Below are 24,703 nucleotides of genomic sequence, written 5' to 3'. Positions count from 1 at the left end.
ATTTGCAATAATTCAAAAATATGCATAGTTTATGACCACAAATTTTTTTCTTTCTTTTCTTTGTAAATATATATATTCACGATCTGAAATGATCATCGTGTGGAATGTATCATCCTTTTATATTATATGTTATCCTTAATGTGAAATCAATATAGATTAACATTAATGACGTATGCATAGAGAGGATCAATCAAATCAATAGATTATCCCATTCAAACCGGGTGAGAGAATTGGGCAAGTTTAAAATATCAAAATCTTTCATATGTAATATAACTTGGTTGTATAAATAAGATTATAAAATTGTATATATATATATATATATATATATATATATATCGATATGGAAAACATAGCTCTATTTACAAATGTGTTTCCTTTACAGTTTGCCCTTTATACCCATATTTCGCCTTTAATGTTTTATTATTTAGTTAGTGGAGGACTTGGATAATGTTAGCTTATGTTGCATTTAATCTTTGCTACGACGAATAGGAGTGACATTATCAACGAGAGGACATCCTCACCCCCACCCGCCACCCCCACCCCTCCCCCACCACCGCTTCTCTCTCTCCACGTCACTGGGATACCCGGGGATATCTAATTAGCCCCTATTAACCCTTTAGTAAATGACATAAAACAAAAGGACACTCTATGTAATATTATTTCACACATTTCTTTATTCACATGATATAAGATTTAAGTGGACAAAGAATTGTCACAAAAAAATAAGAAAATAAATGTTAATCGTTAATATTTTGCGTAATTTCTCAGTTCATCAGTTTGACTAATGTCTTATATCCCATTTAATGTATACAAGACAGACAATACCTTGTTCAGGAGCCGATGTAGGTTGGTATGGGTGTACATCTCCCCCACCTCCTCCTCCCCTCCGCCCTTTCTAACCCCATGTAAAAAAAAAACTAAAGTAGTTGCTACCACAGTCCTGCTTTTAGATCCAATTATAGACCTAATCTAAGCCCAAATATTCCTCAGCATACACCATTTCGCCATGTAGTTATTTTTGGAGGAGGGGGGGGGGCGTACCCCCATAACCCTTGCATTGGAGTCCGCTACAACGACCTCATGGACGCACCTCTCTCCTTGAGAATCCTGAATTCTCTCCTGTTGGTATACTGGCTTTTTCAGGCAAGCAGGAGTTCAAAGAAGACAATGGTTCGAAATTTATTTTTTTCTGTTATAATTTTCGCAACAAAATAAAACATAATGAAAACCATATCTGTGTAAATGTTATTTAAAGTGAGTGGACCCTGAATTGTAGAGAAATTATATAGAAATTGCATAGAATTTACTCTTTACAAAGAGGACAAATCCTGACAATATTGACAAAATCACTGTCGACCTTGACGAGAGCTAGGGGCATCGGATACAGCACAGTGGGGGGGGGGGTCGTATAAACAGCACAGGGGGCATTGAATAAAAGCACAGGGGGCTTTGAATATCAGCACAGGAGGCATTGGAGACAGCCTGGGGTGAAGAGCCCGGAAAATATGGAATAATGACAATTGTATTCTCATTTTTCATAATATACTTTGTGGCAATTCGTACTACGAGAAATCATCAACAAACAAAAAATTAAATGTTATACAGTTCGGTAGATATGGCTAAAGATGGACGACCAGGTCAGGGTTCGAGCCCGGCAGGAATGTTCTTCATACGCCCATCATGAATGTACTATCAGCTTATGAGGACTTCATAATTGTGCCCTGAGTCCGCCCTGCCTCTGAACCACCCCCCCCCCTCCCTCCACCCATTACCCGGGTCCTTGTTTAAGGCCTTCGAAGATATAAAAACTGTCCATCAATATTTCTCTCAAGCAGTCTGTGTACCTTTCTCCATTGTCTCTTGTTTCGTCACTTCCGGTGTATCGGTTGCTATGACAGCGGCGGGTCCTTTCTCATCGACACTCTCAGCTTCTGAGATGGGCTTGTAGAAGAAGAGGGAGCCACAGAAAGTGGAAATAGAAACCGCTCGGCCAATGAATAACACCAAAAACAAAGACCTGGCGAATTGTCCGTTATCGTAAAGCCAACACGTTTGTTGTCCGTCACATTCATATTCCCATATCATACATGCGTTATCGATCAGTTTTCCAAATATAATCGGACCGGGAACGGTACCTGCGTAAGAAAAACACACACACAAACAAGCAGATTAAAGGTCATCGTGCACTGCCAGAAGGCCACATAACGGTCACTCGATGGTCAAATTTTAACAAACACAATTCACAGTCAGCCTTAAATTGTTCGTTTTTTCTCTGAAATAACTCACATATCATATTCTAACCTATATAATATTTTATTCACTTTAGAACAGATAAAAAAACTCATATCGTTTAAAAATTTTGTTTTCTTATAATTTTCTGTTCAGTTTTATTTCATTTATTTACATAAATTTAATTATCTGTCATTTTATATTCATTCCTATTAAAATCATGCCATTGACCTAATTAATAATATGGTCATAATGTTAAAGATTAAATTTAAAGACCAAAACTCACCTAAAAGTCGATAAAATAACGATTGTAAACCGAGTGAGAGACTTCTTTGATTTTCATCGACAACTCTGCAAGAAGAGGAAAGAAAATGAATCAGGATATTGAATATTATTTTGATAGATTTAGCTAAATGATCGATCCTCAACCAGAAGAATCAATTATTGGGGGAGGGTGGTGGTGGGGGGTGGGGTAATTCATGCGAAGAGAAGCACTCTTGAAAAAAAAAACTTGGTATTTGTTTAACACTTTCATTATTAGATATATTATAACACACCAAAAAAATCTTGAACAATTCATATCGTATATATAATAAGTGACGTCATTTCTAAAAATATACTTTGGCTGACACATTAACCGACGGACAAAGATACTTGACGAACTTGCAGATATGGTAGGATGGTAAACTAAAAAGTGCCCAAAAATATTGGAACAAAAGGCTTACGATAAAATGGATGTAACAGAGGGCGCTACAATCACAAATGTCAGCAGTAATATAAAGAAGATGAACGCGAAGAAGACAGATTGGTATTGACAGCCGTGTTCACACTTTCCCTGAACCGCCGATCCACCGGGATCGGAACTACCTGATACCGGTGGTATACAGCCGCAGTTGGTATAGACCTGAAAAATACAATTGTTGAGTGGAAACATGTGATAACGCAGCATGATACGTTATGGTGATTACACAGATCTCTAAACTTACATATATATATAGCAGTGCCAGAAAATGTACAGAGAATAACCATCAGCAGAACCGTTTAAACAGAATTCAATTTGGGGAGCACAAATGATGGGGCGATGTTCGTCCTCGGACTGGGTCTAAAAGGAGGGTTCAAAAAGAGAGGGTGCCCTGCCCCCCTTCCTCCTGTGACATTTTTTTGGGGGAAAGGGGCTTCCTAACAAAAATTCTGCTATCATTTCCATTATTTTATCTACATTTGTGTAGAACAAGTTTAAATGTATCCAGTGTATACCTAGTGTATAAACAGCTTTGCGTGCGTGTGTTATGAAATGTAATACATTTGAAAAAAAAAAGTCCGAAACATTTTGACACCGTTTTTTCTCTCTGATCCTCCCCCCACCCCCACCCCAACTCCCCACCCCTCCCAACCCCCGTGGCTACGGCTCTGGTAATATCAGCGAAGCGGGTAACTGTATATACCTTTTGGTCACCTGTATCGTCCACCACGTTGCAACCTGCGTGACAGGCGGTGTAATACATAATGTCATCAGTACCACAGATTGGATCGTAGTCGGTACCGCAGTCGCAATTTATGTTGCAGGAAGCCGAGAGGTTAAAATCTCCGATGGGAATAACTTGTGATCTGAGAAAGAAAAAGATTGAGAGTCAAGATGCCAAAGATAAAATATGACAAGAAAATTCTCCTTCATCTTTCAGGAGATATCTTTTTCTTCCGTTTTTTCAGTTCTCTTTCTCTCTTTTTTCTTGTTTTTTTGAGCAGAAACAAATCAGGTAAATTGTTCTTGATAATATATGACAGTCTTTGTTGTATAATAAACAATGACATATTCTGATGGATTACAAGGCTCTATACAAATCCGGGTAGTTTATTATCAAGTGATGTCGGATAACTATACGCATACTTTGTTGGATCAAGATACAAAAGTGTATTGAATTCAGAGGCAGACTATTAGCACCAAAATATAAAGTTGTAAGAACAGGGTAAATTTTTCAGGAGTTGAGGTTAGAGAATGAATTAGCTCATTAGATTTAGGGCAAAAACCTAATTTACTATAGTATTAGGGACACACAATTTCGTTATAAACATGACAACAATTATTGTATTATAATGCAAACTCAATTTGGTTAAAATAAGTGAATTTGGACGACTGTAATGACTGAAATTTCTTTTCTTTCCTATTCCTTTGTTTATACTTACGGATTTCCATATTGTACTGTGACACCAGCGAATGCGATGTTAGGACAGTTAACTAGGAGTATTAGCATCATTAACCACGAGAGTACCAAGGCAGACACCACGAATCTTATAGTACCTCTGAAGGCCCAGTTGAACCATTTCACTAAAAATCCACCCAGTAGGACGCCACCTAACGCAGACGGTATGACCACCACGCCTATATACATTGGTAAAATAAAAGAATATAAATATATATATATATATATATAATTGAAATTGTAGTGAGTTGGAAAATCCTATAGAACAGTGGAAAAACTTCCAGCCTCCACCGGGATTCGAACCCGGGCCTCCCGCTTTATATGCGGACACCCTAAACACTATATTTTTAAATATATATATATATATATATATATATATATATATATATATATATATATATATATGTTTATAAACATATATACAAATTCGCCTACAATATCGATATTTTGAAAAGGAGTAAAATCTGGTAGGGTTTTTTAACCAACATGAGCTTCACTTCATGCAGAAATACCACAGAAAGTAAACTTCTAAACCTCACAAACAAATCAAGCTGTCAAAGCTTGTGTATTTTCTTTGGGATGTGATGTTTGCTTAATTTAAGAAGGGGGGGGGGGAGAAAGAAGTGGTAAGGTAGTGTATGTTAGGGCAGCGGTTGACTCTACGTCTTCACATCATTCCCTGCACTCAACTTTAAGATTAAATCGTAGAGTACCAAACATTAATAATATTGACAAATTTGCCTTCTCCGGACAGCCCGTCAGCATCGCAACACCACCATCCTCGAGTGGGGGGGGGGCACCATCAGCGCCAGCTGCTTACCCCGCTGGATACCTCCCCCACCTCCTCACCTCCCCACCCCTGACAAGAGCGGCATTCTAGTAAAACCTTGTATCTTCTAGACAAATAATTCATTGTCACAATGGTCAGGATTAATCAAGAAAAAAAAAATTTACCTGCAAAAATTGCTGCTTCTCCCGCAGAGAGACCAAATTGAGCTTCGATAAATTTTGGCCCAAACACAGAGATAGACGAAACAATGAAAAATTCGGCACCAATACCGACATAAATACACAAACAGGGTATATTTTTCAAGATGTTGAAAACAGCTCGCGGCAAATCTCCGATTTTATTCACGAAGCTGGTCCCGGATGGTCGAAACTTTGATCCCTTTTGAGCGGTTTTCTTTCGGTCGAGTTCAATTTTCTTTGCCCCTGTGCAGATATGAGAATATCAGGTTTTTTTTTGTAAAGACGCCGTAAAAAGTTAGACACCATGAGGCTAGCCTTTTTTTTTGCTTCTGTTTCTGTAAACATTATTACGCATTGAACGTGCATGGGAATGAACCATCCAGCGTGTACATTTACATAAGTTGAGCTGAATAGGATATAGTAAAACAAAAGTATATCACATTGTTGACGATATTTAACCCGCTCCGTTGCAATACTTAATTATATAAGCAATGGGTGGTACCGTCTGAAATTTCCTTTTCATTTTATATTTTATATATATATATTTTTCAGAACTGATGTTTGACCGAGAAGATGGATATGGTCGCCATTCAATGAACAAAGATGTCGACTTTTGTGATTCTATGTGAAGAGCTGACTACATGCACTTCGTTTTGTGGTAAACTATGAAATTCAGCCACTTTTACTGATTAGCCCACGATGACAATTGCCGAAAACTCTACAAACGATGTTAAAATGTAACCTGCACTGCTCTCATTAGTTTCAGTTAATTGTACATAACACATTAAAATACAAACAAAGGCATCTATCAAGAAACAAAACATTGCCCTTATCACTTGAATGTAATCGTTTTGCTTCTGGTTAGAAATCTTGCTCTGCCACGTTTTCCATACATACCAGGTAACCTTTTTGGAAACGCCATTAATGGTACCGAGGTTAGTAACGCCAGTCCTCCAGTAAACATGAAACCAAGCCACCAGTTCCCGACCCAAAGTGGATTGGATGGATCAATCCTGTATTAAGATAACAAGGTGATTGTCAACTTGAAGGAATAGAAACTACGCAACGAGCTTATAAATATTTACAAACCTGATTCATTTTAATTTTCAAGAATCGGAAAGTCATGCCCCAGTTTTTCACTGGTTATATATCAAGTTTTAATTCGGCCGTAATAATGTGTTAAACATATATAAAAATATCATATGCACCTTTGTACATGAAGGGGCTAGGGAATTTGTGCGCAATTTGTAATATCATAACAACAAACATTTTGTATAAAAGTGTGGTATTTAAAAGAATTTGTTTAATGTAGTTACTGTTTATTATTGGTGATGAATACTCACTCAATCTCATCTCTGACCTTCATATCTGTCCACGTGGTAAGTAGAAGCCCGCCACCAATATAACCAATTGCAGGAGCAAAGTTACCAGCTACTTGAAAGATTGCTGAGGAAAGATGATGATAAAAAAGATATTCATATTAAATCATGACGTAATCAATATCGTCATAAAGAAGTCAATATGAATGTCATAAAGGTAATCGGATATTCGTTTAGTTTTTAAGAGAGTGGGTAGTTCTAAATATGTTGCTTAATTACTCGATTAAGTTAAGTATACAATCAATATCTAAAAAGTAAGTCTGTATTCTGCTACTAGTTAATCGTGGAGAGGACCTGTGCCTAACACACGGCTTCATGCATTGTGATTTAGTAAACGTAATCATTTTAGTTATAGGCAATGTATAGTATTATCTTGGATACAAATAATTTTTTAATTCTGCAGATTTTCAAATTATGGCATAGATTACATACAGGTTAAAGGTTATTTATAGATTCTGAACCAAGTCAACTTTGGAAATCTAAATAAAGCAAGATTTTGTAAATCTGAAGTATGTTAGATGGTTATGACCTATAAGAGGTTTTTCTTTTTTTTTTCTCTGATTTAAACGTACCTATGTAAACTGCTGCGTACCGGGCCTTGCAGTTATCGTATACGTATGCCTGACCGAGGGTGTAGAGGGGTGCAGCTCCAAGACCATGGAGCAATTGAGCAGCGAGAAAGAAGAAATAGTATCGGCTGAGATTTTCGTCATCTCCTTCTGCCGAGCATTCGGGAGCGGAGGTAGTGTTCGGTGCAATGCAGACTTCTTCGTTAGACGCAGTCTGTACATAGCGACGAAAAGAGTCATTACAAAAGAAAATCATTTTAAAAATAGAGCATGAAAATTACTGGCTAGAACTGGAGTCCAACCAGTGGGTTGCCGCGGGATAAACGAGTTATTTCTAGGCTATAGCAACTGCAATATTTAAAATTATGCTAAGCCTTAGCATAATTTTGGTAGACTATGAACCAATCTGTCCCTATATAGGGATGTCCGCTGCTAGAATGGCCACTGTGCTTTAAAAGAGGTGAATAAACCACGGGTGACACACACGTTTCACTTCGATACAATCCGGGAAGAGACGCAGTTCGTGGTATGCATGGCTGGCGGAAGAGGGTTCGATTTTGGGGTGAATGGAGGGGAGGGTGGGGTGGGGGAGTGCGTTGACGGATACAAACTTTGAGAAGTATGGTACATGTGGTTATGACTTGAAGGGAGAGGGCGGGAGACCCTATAAAGTTACCTAAAAACTTTCCGACTAAAATGAATCCTCTGTGCTTTCATTATCAAAAGGTGCACTGCTAACTTTTCAAAATGGGCACTTTTAAGATTTCTCACATAACCTGGGGGTTGGGTGGGGGTGGGGGAGGACACGTGCCCTCGCCGCTCCTAGAGGTTTATAATAATAATAAATAATAATAACTAAGATTTATAATGCACTAATTATAAACAAAATAGTTGTCAAAAGCGCCATACAAATAAATATGAATAGAAAGAAAAGCAAAAATAATAATGCAACAATGAAATATAGTTACAAATCAAATTGAAAATGTTTAGCAAAGAGGTAGGTTTTTAGTTTAGATTTGAAAAGTGATTTATTAGGTATACATTTTAAATGGTTTGGGAGGGAATTCCACAATTTGGGACCAGAAACTGAAAAAGCACGGTTGGCATAAGTAACCCCATTGGTCCTAGGTTCAAGGAGGGTAATAAATTTTGACTGACGGGTGGCACGCTTGTATTGCTTTACTATTAGAAGTTCTGAAAGGTAGTTTGGAGATAAATGATTATAAATACAATTGTGGATTAAAATAAGGACTTTGAAATGGATACGCGTTTCAATTGGAAGCCAGTGTAATGCTTTAAGAAGAGGGGTAACATGTGTAAACTTAGTTTGCTTGAAGATAAGTTTGGCAGCCCAGTTTTGAATTTTTTGCAAACGAATTACCAGATTTTTCTTATACTTACCCCATACTCATAATTCTCCGTTAAGAAATGAGGCAAGGTAAAGAAGAAACTCCCCGAGCTGAATATTAAAGCGCCGATACCAAGCCAAATAGGTTTGTGCGCCCTCTCACCGAAATACGTCACAAAGATAATAACGGACAATGTCGCCAGGTCGTACATGCTTGAGATAGATCCACTACGGGCGCTCTTTAGATTGAATCTCTTCTCAAGGGTCGTCGTGACGACATAGACCAGTCCATTGACGGTCGTACTCTGTGCGATACTGAATAGTGATATAATGAAGATGTAACCGGCAGGTCCATTAAAACACTGAAAAGAAATGTACACAAATAATTAGGTGTTAACTCAGTAGGTTAGTGTAGCCTATTATGTGTTAACTCACTAGGTTAGTGTAGCCTACGCTCATTACGAAGCTATTCTTGGCGGTAGTAACGAAAGTCAAAGTTTACCATCAGTCAATGATGATGTCATATTTAATTATATCCCACGAAAACGAAATAATTAGAGAAAAACTTAGCCTGTTAAAGGAGTCACTAAGTAAAATATAATATTAAGCTTATTATGAGGGTGATCTTTTATGATTAATAACTCCATCAAAAATCTTGCTCTGGGTGGAAGATATCTTATAGTTTAAAAGTCGTATACCTTGGAGCTGTTATTTTTGTAAATCGTGGATGCAGTAGTATCCTTATATGTTCTGTAATATATCACACTTTTTTCTTTGTTTTCTGCTCATATTTACAAGGCGTGGATCGTTAACAGTGAGTGACACTTTCGAAAGCGGTTTGGGCCGGGCCCGAGTCTTCGATGCCTTTAAGAACCTTTTTTCTTCTTTTCTGTGTTTTTTGTAATCGTTCACAAGACAGACAAAATGACAGAAGAAGACAGAAGAAGACAGGGATCGAGAAGAGAGCGAGGGGACACTGTCATATTATTAGTAACTTCAATCTCAACCGCCAGCTCCGATCTATAGTCAATTGTTTACAATTATTCCAGCAGCCTCGTCGACTATCATCAGTAGGCCTATTTACCAAAACTTTGCCAATCTCATATTATTTATAAAAGAGCTCTCCAAATTACTAGCTTGCATTCTGGGAGATTTTAAACTCTTTAGAACCGCCCTCTTTCCCTCCCTCCATCAGGCCCCAGATATTTTTAGTTAGTGCCAAACTAAGCAACCCTCTGTGGAGCTAAATGCTTTAAGACAAAGTTGGAAAGCATTTTACGGAGAAGACTGGCAGGAAAGATCCCTTAAAGTTTATTTTAAGATCACCTTACCTGGATCAACTTAGGTCTGATATTAAACCATCCACAGTCTGGATTGTCGTCGTCATCGTTGTCATCATTCTCATTCACAACACCCGCCGCCATTTTGGATTCAGTCGAAGAAAAGTCTCCTCCTTCTCCTGTCCTCTCTTGCAAGTTGATGTCATTTGTAACCTCTTTCACATCCTCGGTTTTTAGCTCGTTGACATGGTAACCGTTATTTTCTAAACCTTCCATCGTCGCCATTTTGGATCTTGTCTTAGCAACGGGAAATATAGTTTTGTTACGATAGCTTCAATTACGTTTCAATATGATACAGACAAATTGCAAGCCTGCTGGTCACTTCCCGCTGTGTCCGACACCTTTCGTTGTGTTTTGTCTTCTTCTTCCTCTTTTTGATGTTCGTTTTACAACTCAGAATAAACGTTGGCTAAATCAATCATGAATGTTTTAAAATAGTTGTCTTCTTTTCAAATCAGTGATTGTTTCCGTGCTCTTGGTAGCGAGTCCTAAACTAGTCCATACTATAATTTGTTAAGCTCGACAATGGATGATTCACATAGCCTATAAAGGAAAATGTAAAATGGTTTTAACGCGGTAAACAACAACAGCAACGACCACGACGATGCCGTAGTGTAAGATAATATAAAGAATCCTTTTAAACCGAAGACAGTTCCTGAAAGTATACGAAATATATATTTAAAGTGTCGCTGTTAATGACAACAGATAATCTACGGTATACCTGTGACATGAAGCTAATTGGCTTTAATAGGTTGTGGTTTTAGAAGTATTTCTACAGTAGGCAAAGTACTGATATGAACTGTACGGTCGTTATAATTTGTTATCTTTTCCTTGTCGAGTTTGATCCCATTATCATAGTTACAGAAGAGATTAGATCTATTTAAATGGGCTGACACAGTATAGATCCTTGAAGTGTTTGAATTCTCGTATTGGCTGACATGGTCCGATCTATTATAATTCCTTACACAACTATAGCCACTATGATCATGGAAGTCCGCAGTCAGAGTGGGCAAGGGTGGAAGGGGCGCGGGGGGCTTGTAATTAAACTAGTAAAATCGTAGTACTGTAGAAGATTAATAAAGTAAGGATTTTACTGAATTGTCTGGCCAATTAACTGAACAACTGGATAACAATGTGGCTTTGTATAATTTTGTCAGTAATTCAAGATGACCGATAAGACTGACCCCTCACACGCAACACGTCATTATTTACCGAGGGTGGATAGCTCGATTTAGACTGAATGGTTGCTATGATTGTACAAGAACATGCTCATCTTGTGCATGTGTCATCATGCAGGGGCGTAGCGAGCGGGGGGGGGGGGGGTGTGGGGGGGGGGGGGTGTCACCCCCCAATAATTTGGTCGCTGTCGGCAAATTTTGGGTCTGTCGGCAAAAGGAGAAAAGGTGAAGAGAGCGGAAGGGGAAGAAAGAAGGAAAGCTGAATAGAAAAAGGAGAACGGGAGCTTCTTCCGTGCCAAATTTGACTTAAAATATGCACCAGATTGCATCTAAGGACGTTTCAAAACTAAAAAATTTCCAAAGGGGAGGGGGAACCCCCTCCCCTTAGACCCCTCCCCCATTTCAGTCACCACTTCCAGATCCGTCGGCAAATCAAATTTGACTGAAAATATGCACCAGATTGCATCTAAGGACGTTTCAAAACTAAAAATTTTCCAAAGGGGAGGGGGACACCCCCTCCCCTTAGACCCCTCCCCCATTTCAGTCACCACTTCCAGATCCGTCGGCAAATCAAATTTGACTTAAAATATACATCAAATTCCATCTAAGGACGTTTCAAAACTAAAAATTAGACCCCTCCCCCATTTCAGTCACCACTTCCAGATCCGTCGGCAAATCAAATTTGACTTAAAATATACACCAGATTGCATCTAAGGACGTTTCAAAACTAAACATTTTCCAAAGGGGAGGGGGACACCCCCTCCCCTTAGACCCCTCCCCCATTTCAGTCACCACTTCCACATCCGTCGGCAAATCAAATTTGACTTAAAATATGCACCAGATTGCATCTAAGGACGTTTCAAAACGAAAAAATTGCCAAAGGGGAGGGGGACACCCCCTCCCCTTAGACCCCTCCCCCATTTCAGTCACCACTTCCAGATCCGTCGGCAAATCAAATTCTCCACACCCCCCCAACAAAAACCCCTTCGCTACGCCCCTGTCATCATGTTGTACCGTTCGCCTATAACAATACTTGTCGCTGATGTTTTCGTTGCTGCGTGTGTAAGAGGGGTAGGGGAGTTAGCGGGGTTCATTCGGTGGGCTGCGGTCGATTGAAATAAGTTTCATTATTTTTCCTCCAGCCCCTTTGCCTAACAAAGTAGGCCTACTGCTTTCAATGAACACCATTAAGATGTTATGTGTAATGAACGTTCCATGGGTATGTAATAACCTACTACTATAATGGCTGTGACAACAGTCCTTAAATTCTGCAGGCAACACAAAGCTATACTGATGAAAAATGAACAGTTCAGCGGCGCTGCATGGATTGGTATGCACCTTCACAAATTTGCAATGGATAATTGCTTTAAAGGCATTGAAGACTTGCCCAGAACCGCGTGCGGGCCATCTGGAAAAGTTAACTTTCTGTTGCTTGCGAGTGACGTTTTGTTCGTGTCGCTACAAAATGCAGACAGTAATGAAACGTGATACCTTAATTGTTATCTTTAGCTGGACCTGAGATGTCCATCGCCGTATCGTTTATACACTGTGCTGTGGGTATTGACCGCAGCTGTTTGTACTGACTGTACACTAGTGTCTAATCACCGGCGGTAGCAAGCTGTGTGTGTATTTTCTGGGATCGATGGTGGTGTCTAATACTTTTGTTACACCTCATTCGAAACTAGGTCAAATTACCGACATTAGACGTTTCTTTTGCGCGAGTCTTCACCCCCTTTAAGCCCAGGAGGTGGAGGGGGGGGGTTAGGTCATTGGTATCAAGATAATATTCCTGACAATTACTTCCATCTATTTCACTTGACTAATGTGCTGATTATTTGTCCCCTCTAGATGCAATGCCTCTCTGTCCCAGGGATGAATAAGTCTGGTTGGAATTTCCAGGGTGGTTCTCAAACTGCACCTATGAAAACCCCTACTAACTTCAAAATTGGACCACCTGTCATGATGTGTTACATGCCCCCCCCCCCAAAAAAAATGCCACCTCCCTCCTCATACCCCCTCTAACCCCCCCCCCCCATGTGATATCTGACCTAAAGGAATACTGGCTCATAACAGGTCTGCCTCTATGTTCAAATCGCCACCAGGTTCAGACACTAATTTCCTGAAGGCTCCGTCCGTACCTGCTACCAGTAACATGGGCAAAGATGGGGGGAGGGGGGGGGACACCTCCACCAACAGTCGGGAGTTTTCCAAATTCAAAGAACTAATTCGCACAACTATGTATTTTACCGAGTTATTGGACTAATATATGGTCTAAATATGCCTCATAACACAACATTTGATATTTAAACTTTAGATAAAATTTTGGGATGACCACACCACCCACTGGAACCCCCTAAAATGGAGTGGCACTGGCATTCAACGACCACCCAGCCACACCCCTCATTCGAAAAACGTTGATCTACATTCAGCATGTCCATAAACACTTAATTTCTTCTTCCGAACTCAGGAGAAGTTTGGAATTTCCTCCATCCTCCAGCCCCCCCCCCACCCTCACCACCGACACTGCCTGCCGCGACCTTTCATCCTTCACTCCATACACCCTACACTCTCGTAACAAAAACGCAAGTGAAAAATAGGAAAACAAATGACAATTCGGAGTGAGCATTTCCACATTTTATGTTGAGTTTATAGCAATTTTTTTAAGTAGAAGCAGAATTCAGAAAGAGACAGACACCAATATAAAAAAATAAAAAACAGAGAGGAAAGCTTAGTGAAAAGGGGAAAAAAATAAGCCAGTTACCTAAAGTATCAGCCTTAAAGTTGTATTAATCCTAGGAAAAAACCTCTTGTTTGTGTAAGAACTCTTGGACGCACACCTCCCAACACCCAAATTTCACAAATAGCAATCGTGATACAAAATTTTCTGGAAAACATTACAATTCGACCGAATATGCAAAATTTCATGCAAGTTTAATATCCTACCTCCTCACGCCCCAAAATTTGTAGAGTCCAAAAAATCGTGATGATGTTGACGGTGAAGTTAATTGCAAAATATTTCCTGTCAATTCTGACACTTTCAAAAGTATCAATTGTGACCATTAAATGATGTTATACCATCTACCAGTGAAGCTGAAAACAGACCTGGCTATTAACGCAAATCATACTGAATACTTGACTCCCTCACTTCCCCTTTAACTCATCTCGGCCACCCTCCTCCCGATACCCCTACCCTACACCCCATGCTGGCCTCATACAACTCCAAAGGTAGGGAACGCATATAGACTTGGGATCAAAAGAGCATTACTATCACACTGAAGGTAACTTCATGCTAATATTTTGTCATTTACAAATCCTCTATTTTACCTGTTTACATCAAAGCAGGAGAAGGCACAATGGAAAAAGGATAAGCTTAGAAATTAGTTTCACAAACTACTTGAGTAAATGTTCCTAAAACTGTGTTTAAAAAAGAAAATGTCGCATCATGTGATGCATAACTGAAACCATTTTGGTTTTTGTTTAAAGAGGTAAAATTTAACCAAATTAAACAAAATCCCCTCCTTCCCCCCCCCACCCCAGACAAAATCATTAAAAATCCATACCACACATTATTTGTAGCCTTCCTTCGTTCATCAAAGATTTCAATAAATGCTGTCCTCTATCTTGAAAAATAATGCAAAATTTTTTTTTTTACTCTCAGAAAATTTGTACAAATTTTACAAATAGACGGATTCAACAATTACTATATATCCACTTAACCGACGAGAATTTCCGAAAACGTTTTTCGACAATTTGGAATGTGAACACGAAACGGTCGAGAGAAAATTGGAGGAATCAATTGTTCGTTGCCAGATGGTTACGGCAACAGCCAGACTGTACAGTACAAGCTTCTCTTCCTTTGCACAGAAGATTTCATGGAAATTTTACACTTGTGGAAATGATCCAAGTACTGATTCCCGTACTGCTCGCGACTCGAACGGGAATTTCCTTTGAGCTTGACAATTTTTCGGAAAAGGTACGAAACTACGTGATCCAAACCGATGGAACCGATTCCTATTTTAACTGAAATCCTGTTTCGTATTGAACGTTTCTCAGAGACGGGTAAAGACAATTTTCTAAAGGATCTGGTTGTGTTTATCTTCTGAAACCACTAGCCTGTGTTTGCCCCGTGACTAGAAAGATGTCGTCCGGCGAATCAAGTGTAAGTGAGATTTTTCTGTCTATCTTACAACTTTTTAAAAAAAATTGTACACAAGTTACGATATTCAAATGACTGGCATTGCACACAGATATTTCGGGTGTTCGTCCTCGGACCTAAAATAGTTGCTTTTACATTCTGATCATCTAAAAATATATCAGTAACACTAATTTTAAATGTTACATGCATGAAAGAAAAAAAACCTGATTTAAAAAAAAACATCTTTGCTTACGAAGAGGTACGATACATTGCAAAACATTCGACAAACGATTGAGAGTACTTATATCGGGATAATCCGATCGAAATTAAGAGTACTTATATCGGGATATTCCCATCGAATTATTCTGCTCTGGTCGTCTTTACACATTGGGCATGCCCGCATTGATGTCGTCCTCTATACCACATTCGTCTGATCCTCGGAGAATCTTAAAGAGGCCTGGAATAAAAAAGAAAAGAAAAAGGAGACAAGAGTAACCAAAAGTGATGATCGATTATTTCCGTTTTTTAAGAACTGTTTCTCTCCCCAATATATTGGACTTTACTAAAAAATTATCCAATCATTTAATACCAAAGTGACTTGAATAGTCTGGTGGTTAAAGCCTCCGCAAATTCTTGTGAAGAATGACTGAAGGCACAGACTCAGATTTTGATATGTTTCTAGATGGTTCAAAAAATTATGGTATCAGATCATATTCTCCTTCTGAAACAGTTTTAATTTGGGCGACAATGACCCAACGTAACACCAGAGGCTCATCATCAGTCAAAGTGGATGGATATCTGAGTCTAGCAAACTATTAGGTTGGCTTGTGAGATCCAAGATACAATTCAGGAGATACAATTTCGGAAATAAAGGCAAACATAATAAGACTTTACCAGACTCATATAACACGTTTATGATGCGTTACAATTTGTCACAGAGGCTAACGATATTTGAATGCAATCTTTTGGGCTGGTCTGTTATTTTGTATGCAGTTCAATTAACATATTAGGGAATTAAGTTATTGGAGTTTTATAAAAAAAAACAACAATGGATTAAGATTCACATTTAGCATTAGAACGAGGAAAATGAGGAAAGTTCCTCAAAGCTTTGATTTTGAAATATTTGTACTGGTAGATTAAGCTGCCTCCAAACTTCATACAGTGTTTACATATAAGTCAAATTGTCAAGTTTACAACGTTATCAGACTGTGGACATTTCATGACCTGAAATGACCTTTACCTTCTACAAAAAACACTGGGTCTGATTCTTCCTGTGGTAAATCTACAGGCTAAGTATGGAGTTCATCCAAGTTTTGCTTTTCTGAAGTTTTTCCAATATTTACCGCCTCAACTGACCTTTGACCTTGTCTAACAAGTATGAAGTTCATCCAAGCTTTTGCTCCTGATGTTACAAAGCTTACAAATGTCTTCAAACTTTGACCTCTGGTGAGCTCAAATAACCTCTAACGACCTCTATGAAAACTGATATGTGGTTCTTGCTTTCACTACGGCGAATCCGTGCACATTGCCAAGTACAAAGTTCATCAAAGCTACACTGCTATGTGCATGAGAAGATACAAACCCACACGCACACGCAAATAAAAAGGAGCCTTCACCAAAGCGAAAGATTTTTTGGGCCATTGTCAAGGGAAAAAAAAAGAAAAAAAAAATGAGAGTTTATAACATCTGACTTACCATTATCTCCCCAGTCTGGGTTCCATGAATTGGCGACCAACCAGTACGGGGTGTCATCTTCTACGCCCCAGCCTAAAACACGGATAGCATGGCCACCCAGAAAATCACCGGTAAGATGCTTGTACACCCCTATGAACAAAAAGAAGAGAACAAAAAAAATATTGGTGATTTTGGAGAATTTCTGATTTTTCCCCCCCCCCCCCCCTGAATACCTGTCGTCGATTCGTTTCTGTCGTTTTCCTGATAATGCTGGGTTTGCATCGACTGGCTGAATCCTTGAAATTAAATGGATATTGGCCACCTCAAATATGCTAGCGAGAGATCCGTCCTGGCGCCCAAACTTGCGAGCAGTCCTTTTCTTGGTGGGTGATTTGCACCAGAGGACGAAAACAAACTGAGGAGGAGGGTCTTAAAACTGCAAATGAGAGATTCAATTGTGTTTGAAACCCACGCACATGTTATGCCCAAACTTATACACTCACTCAGAATATAAAATAAAACTTCTGTCTACTGCCATTAAATTAGTGGATAATCGTTTCTTACCGAGACTGCTGAGACCTCACTGTTTCCCTCCCTCTCCTGTTTGCTATTAGGCTGATATATTACCGATCAAACCTGACTCGAGATGACCAAAGTCGAATGCAGAAGATCATAGAGTGTCGAGCAGTGTGCCATCGCTTAGACTCACTACCATCGAGTGATCAAATTTTTGGCTGGTTTTCAAGTTGTGTCGGCTTCACTTGAAGAAATACGAGATGAGGCGTCTTCCGACAGGCAGTCGGCAGTGGTTCACCAATCAACCGGAACAAAATGTAACCCCGATGCCTGGGAAAACATTAGCATGGGATCTCTAAATGATGGCTGTTGTAAAACAGGAAACATCCATTGCATGTGCTCACTAGTCGTATCAGTATGTCGAAACTAGGTCAAAGAGGTCGGAGTCGAGTCACTTCGCATTCAGCCATGTTGGGTGGGACCACATATTTCAGATATTTCGCCTTCATTACAAGCGATGCTGTTGTCATAGCAACCATTTGCACGCAGTACATCCAAAGCATACGAGAACCCTATAGGAAACTGACCAATCCAATTTTTTGGATTTAAAAAAAAAAAAAAAAAAATTGGGGGGGGGGGGGGAAAAAAAGTCAATAAATGTCTACCTGACTTGTAGCTCACAAAATCTGCATAAACTTGAAAATCCGCTTCCACTGGTCCATTGTTGAAGATTTCCTGCTGTATTGCTACAGGGTCACTGGCAATGCTGTAGGCTTTGGAACCTGAAGTAAAGGAGGTGGAGAAAAAAAAACAAGAGATCTTGGGCTACAGAGATATTATTCACGTCAGCATTAAACCTGATACAGCCCTGAGGGACAAAGATAATAATCCCACGGTCAAGCTACTGCAGGGTGAAAACCCTATCGCTATATGAATGTTTGAAGTTGACCCTTTATTGGGGGGGGGGGGCAGAGAGAGACCCTGTAATTATTATCATTTCCTGCAGGTCAACTTTACACAGAAGGTGGTCTGTGATGCCATCATGTAACACGTTCTTAAACGTGACCACGTCACGTGACCACATCATCGTGACCATCTTCTCACACGTTCACGTCACACGTTCCTTTAAGTGCTTTCCCCTTTCTTTTCCATTTTCCCTTTTTAGTCTTGGAAAGAGGACAAAAGATATTCTTGGCTTGAAGAGGAATCTTTAAAACCCGGTGACCTAAGGACTGCAAGGGGTTATTTGCCTTACCGACTGCGCTATCCGACCCTTCTTTGGTGGCGTTTTTTTCTTCTTTTTAAATGGTTAATTCCTTTGCTATGGGTTACCCTCTCTTACCTCAGTATCCCACACTCACCCCTGTACCCATACCCCTCACCACACTGATGCTAGTAAATGTGCTAAGATTCTCCTCACATCCGCGATCTCTTCGACTTACCGAACTTCTTGTCGTCGCTGTAAGTTTTGGGGTAGTCTGGGATGCACTGCTGATTGCAGGGAGGTGTTGGCAAGATGTCACCACATGGCTGTAACTTTCCGGGAACATGGTGATCACAGGAGGGTATGGTGTAGGGTTGACAACCCTGGCTGCTGTTGTAGTTTCCTCCTGTCACTAGGCCGTCGGAGACCCAGTACTCCCAAGCCGCCGCCGGGTATCCTCCCTCACAACTGAGTGAAGAGCAGAGGATTATTTCAAGAGGTGTTTATAGGGGGACCACAATAGGGTGGAAAAGAAACAGACATCCCCCCCCCCCCCCGCCCATAATATCAAAGGGGTCCGTGTATGAATTACTTCCGAAATGTGTTCTCCTTCACTTGTTAACGCTAAATTTACCTTTATTTAACTTTATAACGGATCATTTCATCATACTTACCCGTCCCCACAGGATTTGCAGCAGGTTGCCAAGTCCTGTGCGGAAATGTGGTAGTTCATTGCACCCTTTGAATGGATGCAGTACCTGTCTGACATGGCCTCTACAGCACCAAATGCCTGGGAAAAGATTCAACATAGCGTTGTAAATACCATGTATACCGTAGACCTACAGTATAAAGTAAGGAGTAGTGTATGCATGGTTTATCAGTATACAGTAAAAGTGCAACACTATGACATCCAGATTTTCACTGGCCAAAAAATCTTGCCCACAGGGTCTGACCATACAAGGTTTTATTCCCACATATTGAAGCGATGGGTTTCATAACAGACCTTCAAATATATATTATACATTATGTGTCAGTTAAATAATGTTGCTTCAAATGTGGCAGTAACGATAATCTTATGCTAATACGTTTGTCATTTAGGCGACAGACGCGCAGAAAAAGTCACCATTTCATTTGGTTTATTATTTTGGTATATAAACAATCTTTCTAATTTGGTATAAAATTCTACAAAGAGGGCTCATACCAGCAGGGAACAATAGACCTGTTTCTAAACTTTTGGAATTTCGAAATTATTAATTTCTGGGTTGCCATTTATAGCACTTTTAAATAATAAACATGTACGAGATCTCAAAGCAGTTTACATGGATTTAAATGCAGAATCTCGACAAATAATATCCAGGTTACATACTGTATACCGGGAAAAGGTTTGATTCAGACTCGCTGTTGTTTGTGAGAAAACTTGTTTACTACTTTGATTTAACTTATTAACATATTATATATTAAACTTTCTTGACACCAACTGTTACAATTGAGGATGCAGTTTCAGATGTGAGAAGCTTTTTTTTAACTTTTGGGATTCAGTGAAAGAGTTGGGAAATATCCTTTCATGAATGAAAAAGGAGGTAAATAATGGGACTACCTGTAACTGATGGATGTAATGTCATCAATTGGGGGAAAGCTCTATGGCCATGATCAAACTATCCACTACACAAAGAAAGTGAGCTCTTACAGGGTAACAAGAGGTGGGGGGTGGTGATGATAAGGGCGGGGGGGGAGTTAAAACAACCAAAGTCTGAATTCCAAGTTCTTGCTCTCTCTCTCTCTCCTGCCCTCTTCTCATAACTTACAAAAGATGTGGTCCCTCACCACCCCCACTTGATGATGCCGTGGGAGAGGAGTGAGGGGGGTGGGATCTATGTAACTCACCCAGCAGGATCCACAAGAACCCTGATCTCTGATTTCCTTGATCGTTGGACAATCTGGCCATTGTGTACGAGCATCAAAGTTGTCAGGCAGGTCCATTTTCACTGTGTGGTACAATTTCTCCAGTTGCGGTTTACCTTTGGAATCCAACCGGGTCCCCATCAATTTCTTCACCTGGTCCAGAGTGCGGCCCTTAAAATTTTGTCCTGCCTGTTGAACAGTCAATGAAAAAGATGAGAAAGGGTATGTGTAGGTGATGTAAGGGGAGTATAGGGGTAGAGGGGAGGTTTGATGCATGAGCGGGAATCCAATAAAAACAATAATTTCTGTACAAGTTTGTTAGGCAAGGTCACATAGTGATCTTGTTGCTAACATTTAATTTACATTATAATGCAGTGATGTAATGTTTACACTTACTGTACACAGTGTTTAGAAAGATGTCACAACGTCGATTCGATTTCTAGTTTTATCAATTTTGTGTATTGCGATAGTGAATGGGGGAATAGCAAGGCCAATTTGCATTTTGGGTGGCGCTGGTTTACTTCTGATCTGAGAAGCGTTTTAAAGTGAACATAATAGTGTATTGTCTGTAAGTAACAACACAAAGTACCAACTATTTGTTGCCTCAATCCAAATTCACCCTTTTTTCTTAACACAAGGTAACTCCCACTGGTTCTTTACACATGTAAATTAGCCACTAAGGAACCAGAATAATTTGCACAATAAAAAAAAAAAAAAAAAAAAATGGTTTATAAAGTCCTTGTAAAGCCTGTTCACTTGACTTCTAACCCTTAAGTTCTTAACTACAGTTTATTTCTACTTGTTAAACACTGAATGCTCAATGGCGGCGACGACGATATTACAGTTATATACATGTTTTGTCAAACCTGCACACTTTTAAATACAGTACTTAGTACAATACAGACTGATTTGGCCTCAGCTCCGCCTCACCGAAACAGAAAGCAGAGCCGTTTTATTATGTACTGTTCAGGTCGGTTTGTACCTACAGGTACCAAAGTATTTATTCATTCGAGTATGACATGTTTTCAAGGTCAGCAGGAACTTGGTAACAATGGCTGAGTCTAAATATATATTGTTACCCACAAGTTTACAAGTACAACTCCAATGAACTGTTGGAGTATAGTTAAATGTTTTTTTTTTTAATATTTGCTTTATTTTTTTTTGCACTTTATACCAACGATAGGTCTCAAAGCGCTTTACAGACGTTATATTACCCCTGGTCAATGATAACCTGTCCCAGAGACAATCCCTCCATGCAGTCTGCAGCAGTTATATACTGCGCCCAATGACGGTTACCTCACAGGTACTGTACCCATTTAACACCTGGGTGGAGAGGTAAATGTACATTAGTACAGTGTGAATCTTCTCCGAAGTCTGTATGCTGTGTTCACTTCCTCAATAAAAATATGAGCTACCGAATCATGGACTTCTAATGTTACCCCGATCCACAGATGAGCTAGACCGGCTGCTCCCGCGCATGTACCCTCTAACTTCCCTTGAACTCTGAGTCAGCATAACAAAAATAAATTGGGGGTGCTAAGTTTCAACGAACCACTTTATACTCGTGCACTTGAACTGTCCATGTTATTTCATATACTGAACACTCATGTTTTGTGTCATGTTATGTTAAGTGTATGTCATGTATGTACAATGTACACCAGTTGTGCAGTAAGTGTTTTAACTATTCACAGATTACAAAGTGCGACTTCAAAATCTGATAATTTTTTCCTATCCCTGGGGGAATGTAACTTCTCTCGGAAAATGTTGTTAAACAGACTAATGTCAATCATTCTTACAATAAATGACAAGATAAAAATGCTATGTTAAATAGCCAGAAGAACTTTTATTTGTTGCTTTAATTTAGTGTGTACAGGGCCAGTTTTTCATTGTCAGATGATGGCATGAATTTAAAAAAAAAAAGTTGGATTCCAATCATTGCATTTTTTACTTCCTTCTCTGACACGGTTAGGCCTCAATGTTAGTAATAATTTTGCGAGGTCGTCACAAAAAAACAGAGAGGCGACCACCTCACCAAATGAATACCAGGGGAAATACTTTGCTATACAGTCTATAGCTACTGTAACAATGAATCTGTCCTTCCAAGTACTGTAGGGAAGTTAACTTATTGTTTGAAACTCTGTGTACAAGGTTCAGAGGATCTGAACCAAGTTGCCTAACTATAAAATAATACATGGTTCCTGAGTTCTTACAAAAAAAATGGTATAATTATTCTATATAAATGTCCTTGCACTTGTAAAGCTACTGCCCATTTTGCATAGCATTTTACAAATGCAATACAATTAAAATAAATTAAACTTCCCACCCATGTTGTATTCATAATGCTAATGTTAAAGGCATTGAATACTCGACCAAAGCCACGTGCAGCGCTTTGAAAAAGTTTACTTTCCGTTGCTTGCAAGTGAAGTTTTTTTCTTGTCGCTACAAAATGCAGACAGTAATGAAATGTGATACCTTGTTATCTTTAGTTGGACCTGAGATGTCCATCGCTGCTATGCAAAGTGTGTTGTGGGTATTGACCATAGCTGTACGTGTTGACTGTACATTAGTGTCTAATTACCGACGGTAGCAAGCGGTGTGTGTAATTTCTGGGATCGATGGTGGTGTCTAACACTTCTGTTACACCTCATTCGAAAGTAGGTCAGATTACCGGCATGATACATTTCTTTATGCACGAGTCTTCACACCCTTTAAGTGAGCTACCATGAATCTTACCTTCCATGTTGAATTCAGGCTGTTGATGTAATCTACCATCTTCTGGGGAGTGGCTGACACGTCCTTCAAGTTAGGTGGGCTGGCCAATCCAATCCCCACCAAAGCAGTAAGTACAATGAAAAATCGCATCTTGATGACGTCTGCGTAGCACCACTGTATTGTAAGCTGTTGAGAGATACACCAGTTGGAGAAAATAAAATAATGGCCAAGTAGCATAATAAACCTAAATTCTTCCCCTTACAATAATGATTCAAGTCCCACTCGCGACTTTGATTGCCGAGAGGTAAAAAATATCCGGTTTGAAAGATGTGTCGTTCTCAAAAGCTGTTATGAAGTGATATACTGTAGCCTAGGCCTAGGATTGGCCTATCAAACGACTTCCCCAACTGTGACTCCGACTCCAGCCAAAAAAGTATCCAGTTAGGAAGATATATCGTTCTTAAAGAGTAAATACATGAATATCTAATAAATAATAATTTCCCCACCGCGACTACGAAGTGTAAGTATTTACCTTTTCTTACAAAATAAGTTGAATTTGGAGAGAAAGCCCGTTACCGCAGTACTAGCTTATCACAAGTAACCGGCGTATACCGAAAAGTTTACACAACCGCCACTTATACATATATCCTGCCCTATTATATTACCTGCGATTGTTTGTTTGTTTTCCTTATCTAACTTATTCTAGTCATTGACCAGCTAACAGAAGGCAAACCTGCCACAGGAAAAAGCATATCGAGTTCATTTTCATATAATTAATCAATATGGATATTTCCTGCCTTGATCTCAATAGAGAGTTAATCATCTTTTTTATGGTAAAATTGTAATAAGGAACAGCGAATACTCGAAACATTTTCAATTAGGAATGATAATCTAGCTAGATCAAGCCTACCATAAGTGCTAGTTTGGTCAAAGGCCTCCAGATCTCGAACAGCATGTGACCGAGTCATCTGAAAAATCACATGACTTCCTGTTGGTGAAAACCATAGAAATTGAACTACAGTATTTCTATGGTGAAAACGGAGTTCATTTGGTAGCATACGTATATTAAAAGTCCCATTGACTTACACACTCAATCACAAATGTAATATGCATGGTCTCTGGATAGCAGGCTGACAATTAGTTGCCAGGCCCATTCATGGCACCATCAATTTGCCGTATCATGACCATACAGATTTGAGCATGATATCAGAGTGTGAAGGTTTCGTCACTTTTAAACAAACCTCTTTACTCAGTAGTAAATCATTTTCGTTCGCTGCTCCTGGGAGGACTGAAGGGTCTAAAATTGGCTCAATTAACCCAATTTCTGCGCCACATGTACTTCCATTA

At 39.4% G+C, this 24,703-nt stretch overlaps 2 protein-coding genes across 5 annotated transcripts; both read right to left on the bottom strand.

Annotated features, from left to right (window-relative positions):
• Positions 1-69: 69 nt before the first annotated feature.
• On the bottom strand, positions 70-10,888 carry LOC139984643 (solute carrier organic anion transporter family member 4A1-like). Its single transcript, XM_071998616.1, has 11 exons — positions 10,027-10,888; positions 8,749-9,057; positions 7,351-7,561; positions 6,743-6,845; positions 6,297-6,412; positions 5,385-5,642; positions 4,414-4,609; positions 3,675-3,837; positions 2,955-3,133; positions 2,516-2,580; positions 70-2,135 (listed from the first exon to the last, which is right to left on the bottom strand). The coding sequence occupies exons 1-11, from the start codon at positions 10,258-10,260 to the stop codon at positions 1,828-1,830; spliced, it is 2,142 nt and encodes a 713-aa protein (XP_071854717.1). The 5' UTR covers positions 10,261-10,888; the 3' UTR covers positions 70-1,827.
• A 2,944-nt stretch (positions 10,889-13,832) lies between these two features.
• On the bottom strand, positions 13,833-24,326 carry LOC139984648 (cathepsin B-like). Of its 4 annotated transcripts, none has more exons than XM_071998629.1 (8): positions 24,267-24,326; positions 23,378-23,542; positions 20,627-20,833; positions 19,417-19,532; positions 18,981-19,210; positions 18,204-18,320; positions 17,044-17,172; positions 13,833-15,805 (listed from the first exon to the last, which is right to left on the bottom strand). In XM_071998629.1, exons 1-8 carry the CDS (start codon positions 24,309-24,311, stop codon positions 15,729-15,731), a joined length of 1,086 nt encoding a protein of 361 aa, XP_071854730.1. In that variant the 5' UTR covers positions 24,312-24,326; the 3' UTR covers positions 13,833-15,728. The 4 variants fall into 4 exon arrangements, with proteins under 4 accessions (XP_071854730.1, XP_071854731.1, XP_071854733.1 ...); XM_071998630.1 differs by lacking the exon at positions 24,267-24,326 and adding an exon at positions 23,889-24,047; XM_071998632.1 differs by lacking the exon at positions 24,267-24,326 and adding an exon at positions 23,899-24,006.
• Between the last annotated feature and the right edge of the window lie 377 nt (positions 24,327-24,703).

Source organism: Apostichopus japonicus, chromosome 17 (assembly GCF_037975245.1).
Source record: "Apostichopus japonicus isolate 1M-3 chromosome 17, ASM3797524v1, whole genome shotgun sequence".
NCBI classification, from domain to species: domain Eukaryota; kingdom Metazoa; phylum Echinodermata; class Holothuroidea; order Aspidochirotida; family Stichopodidae; genus Apostichopus; species Apostichopus japonicus.
The sequence above is the reverse complement of the archived record's forward strand: the minus strand, read 5'-3'. Positions and strand labels throughout refer to the sequence as shown.

What these genes read in the sequence shown, in the direction of transcription:
- LOC139984648 (XM_071998629.1), bottom strand. Translation starts at nt 24,311, where the DNA reads ATGCTGTTCGAGATCTGGAGGCCTTTGACCAAACTAGCACTTATG. An exon ending in TGACCAAACTAGCACTTATG is followed by an intron (nt 23,543 to 24,266) that starts GTAGGCTTGATC and finishes ATCTCTCAACAG; the next exon opens with CTTACAATACAGTGGTGCTA. An exon ending in CAGCGACGACAAGAAGTTCG is followed by an intron (nt 18,321 to 18,980) that starts GTAAGTCGAAGA and finishes CCTTTACTTCAG; the next exon opens with GTTCCAAAGCCTACAGCATT.
- LOC139984643 (XM_071998616.1), bottom strand. Translation starts at nt 10,260, where the DNA reads ATGGCGACGATGGAAGGTTTAGAAAATAACGGTTACCATGTCAACGAG. An exon ending in GTTTCCAAAAAGGTTACCTG is followed by an intron (nt 5,643 to 6,296) that starts GTATGTATGGAA and finishes ATATCTGCACAG; the next exon opens with GGGCAAAGAAAATTGAACTC. An exon ending in TCTGTTACATCCATTTTATC is followed by an intron (nt 2,581 to 2,954) that starts GTAAGCCTTTTG and finishes CTCTTCTTGCAG; the next exon opens with AGTTGTCGATGAAAATCAAA.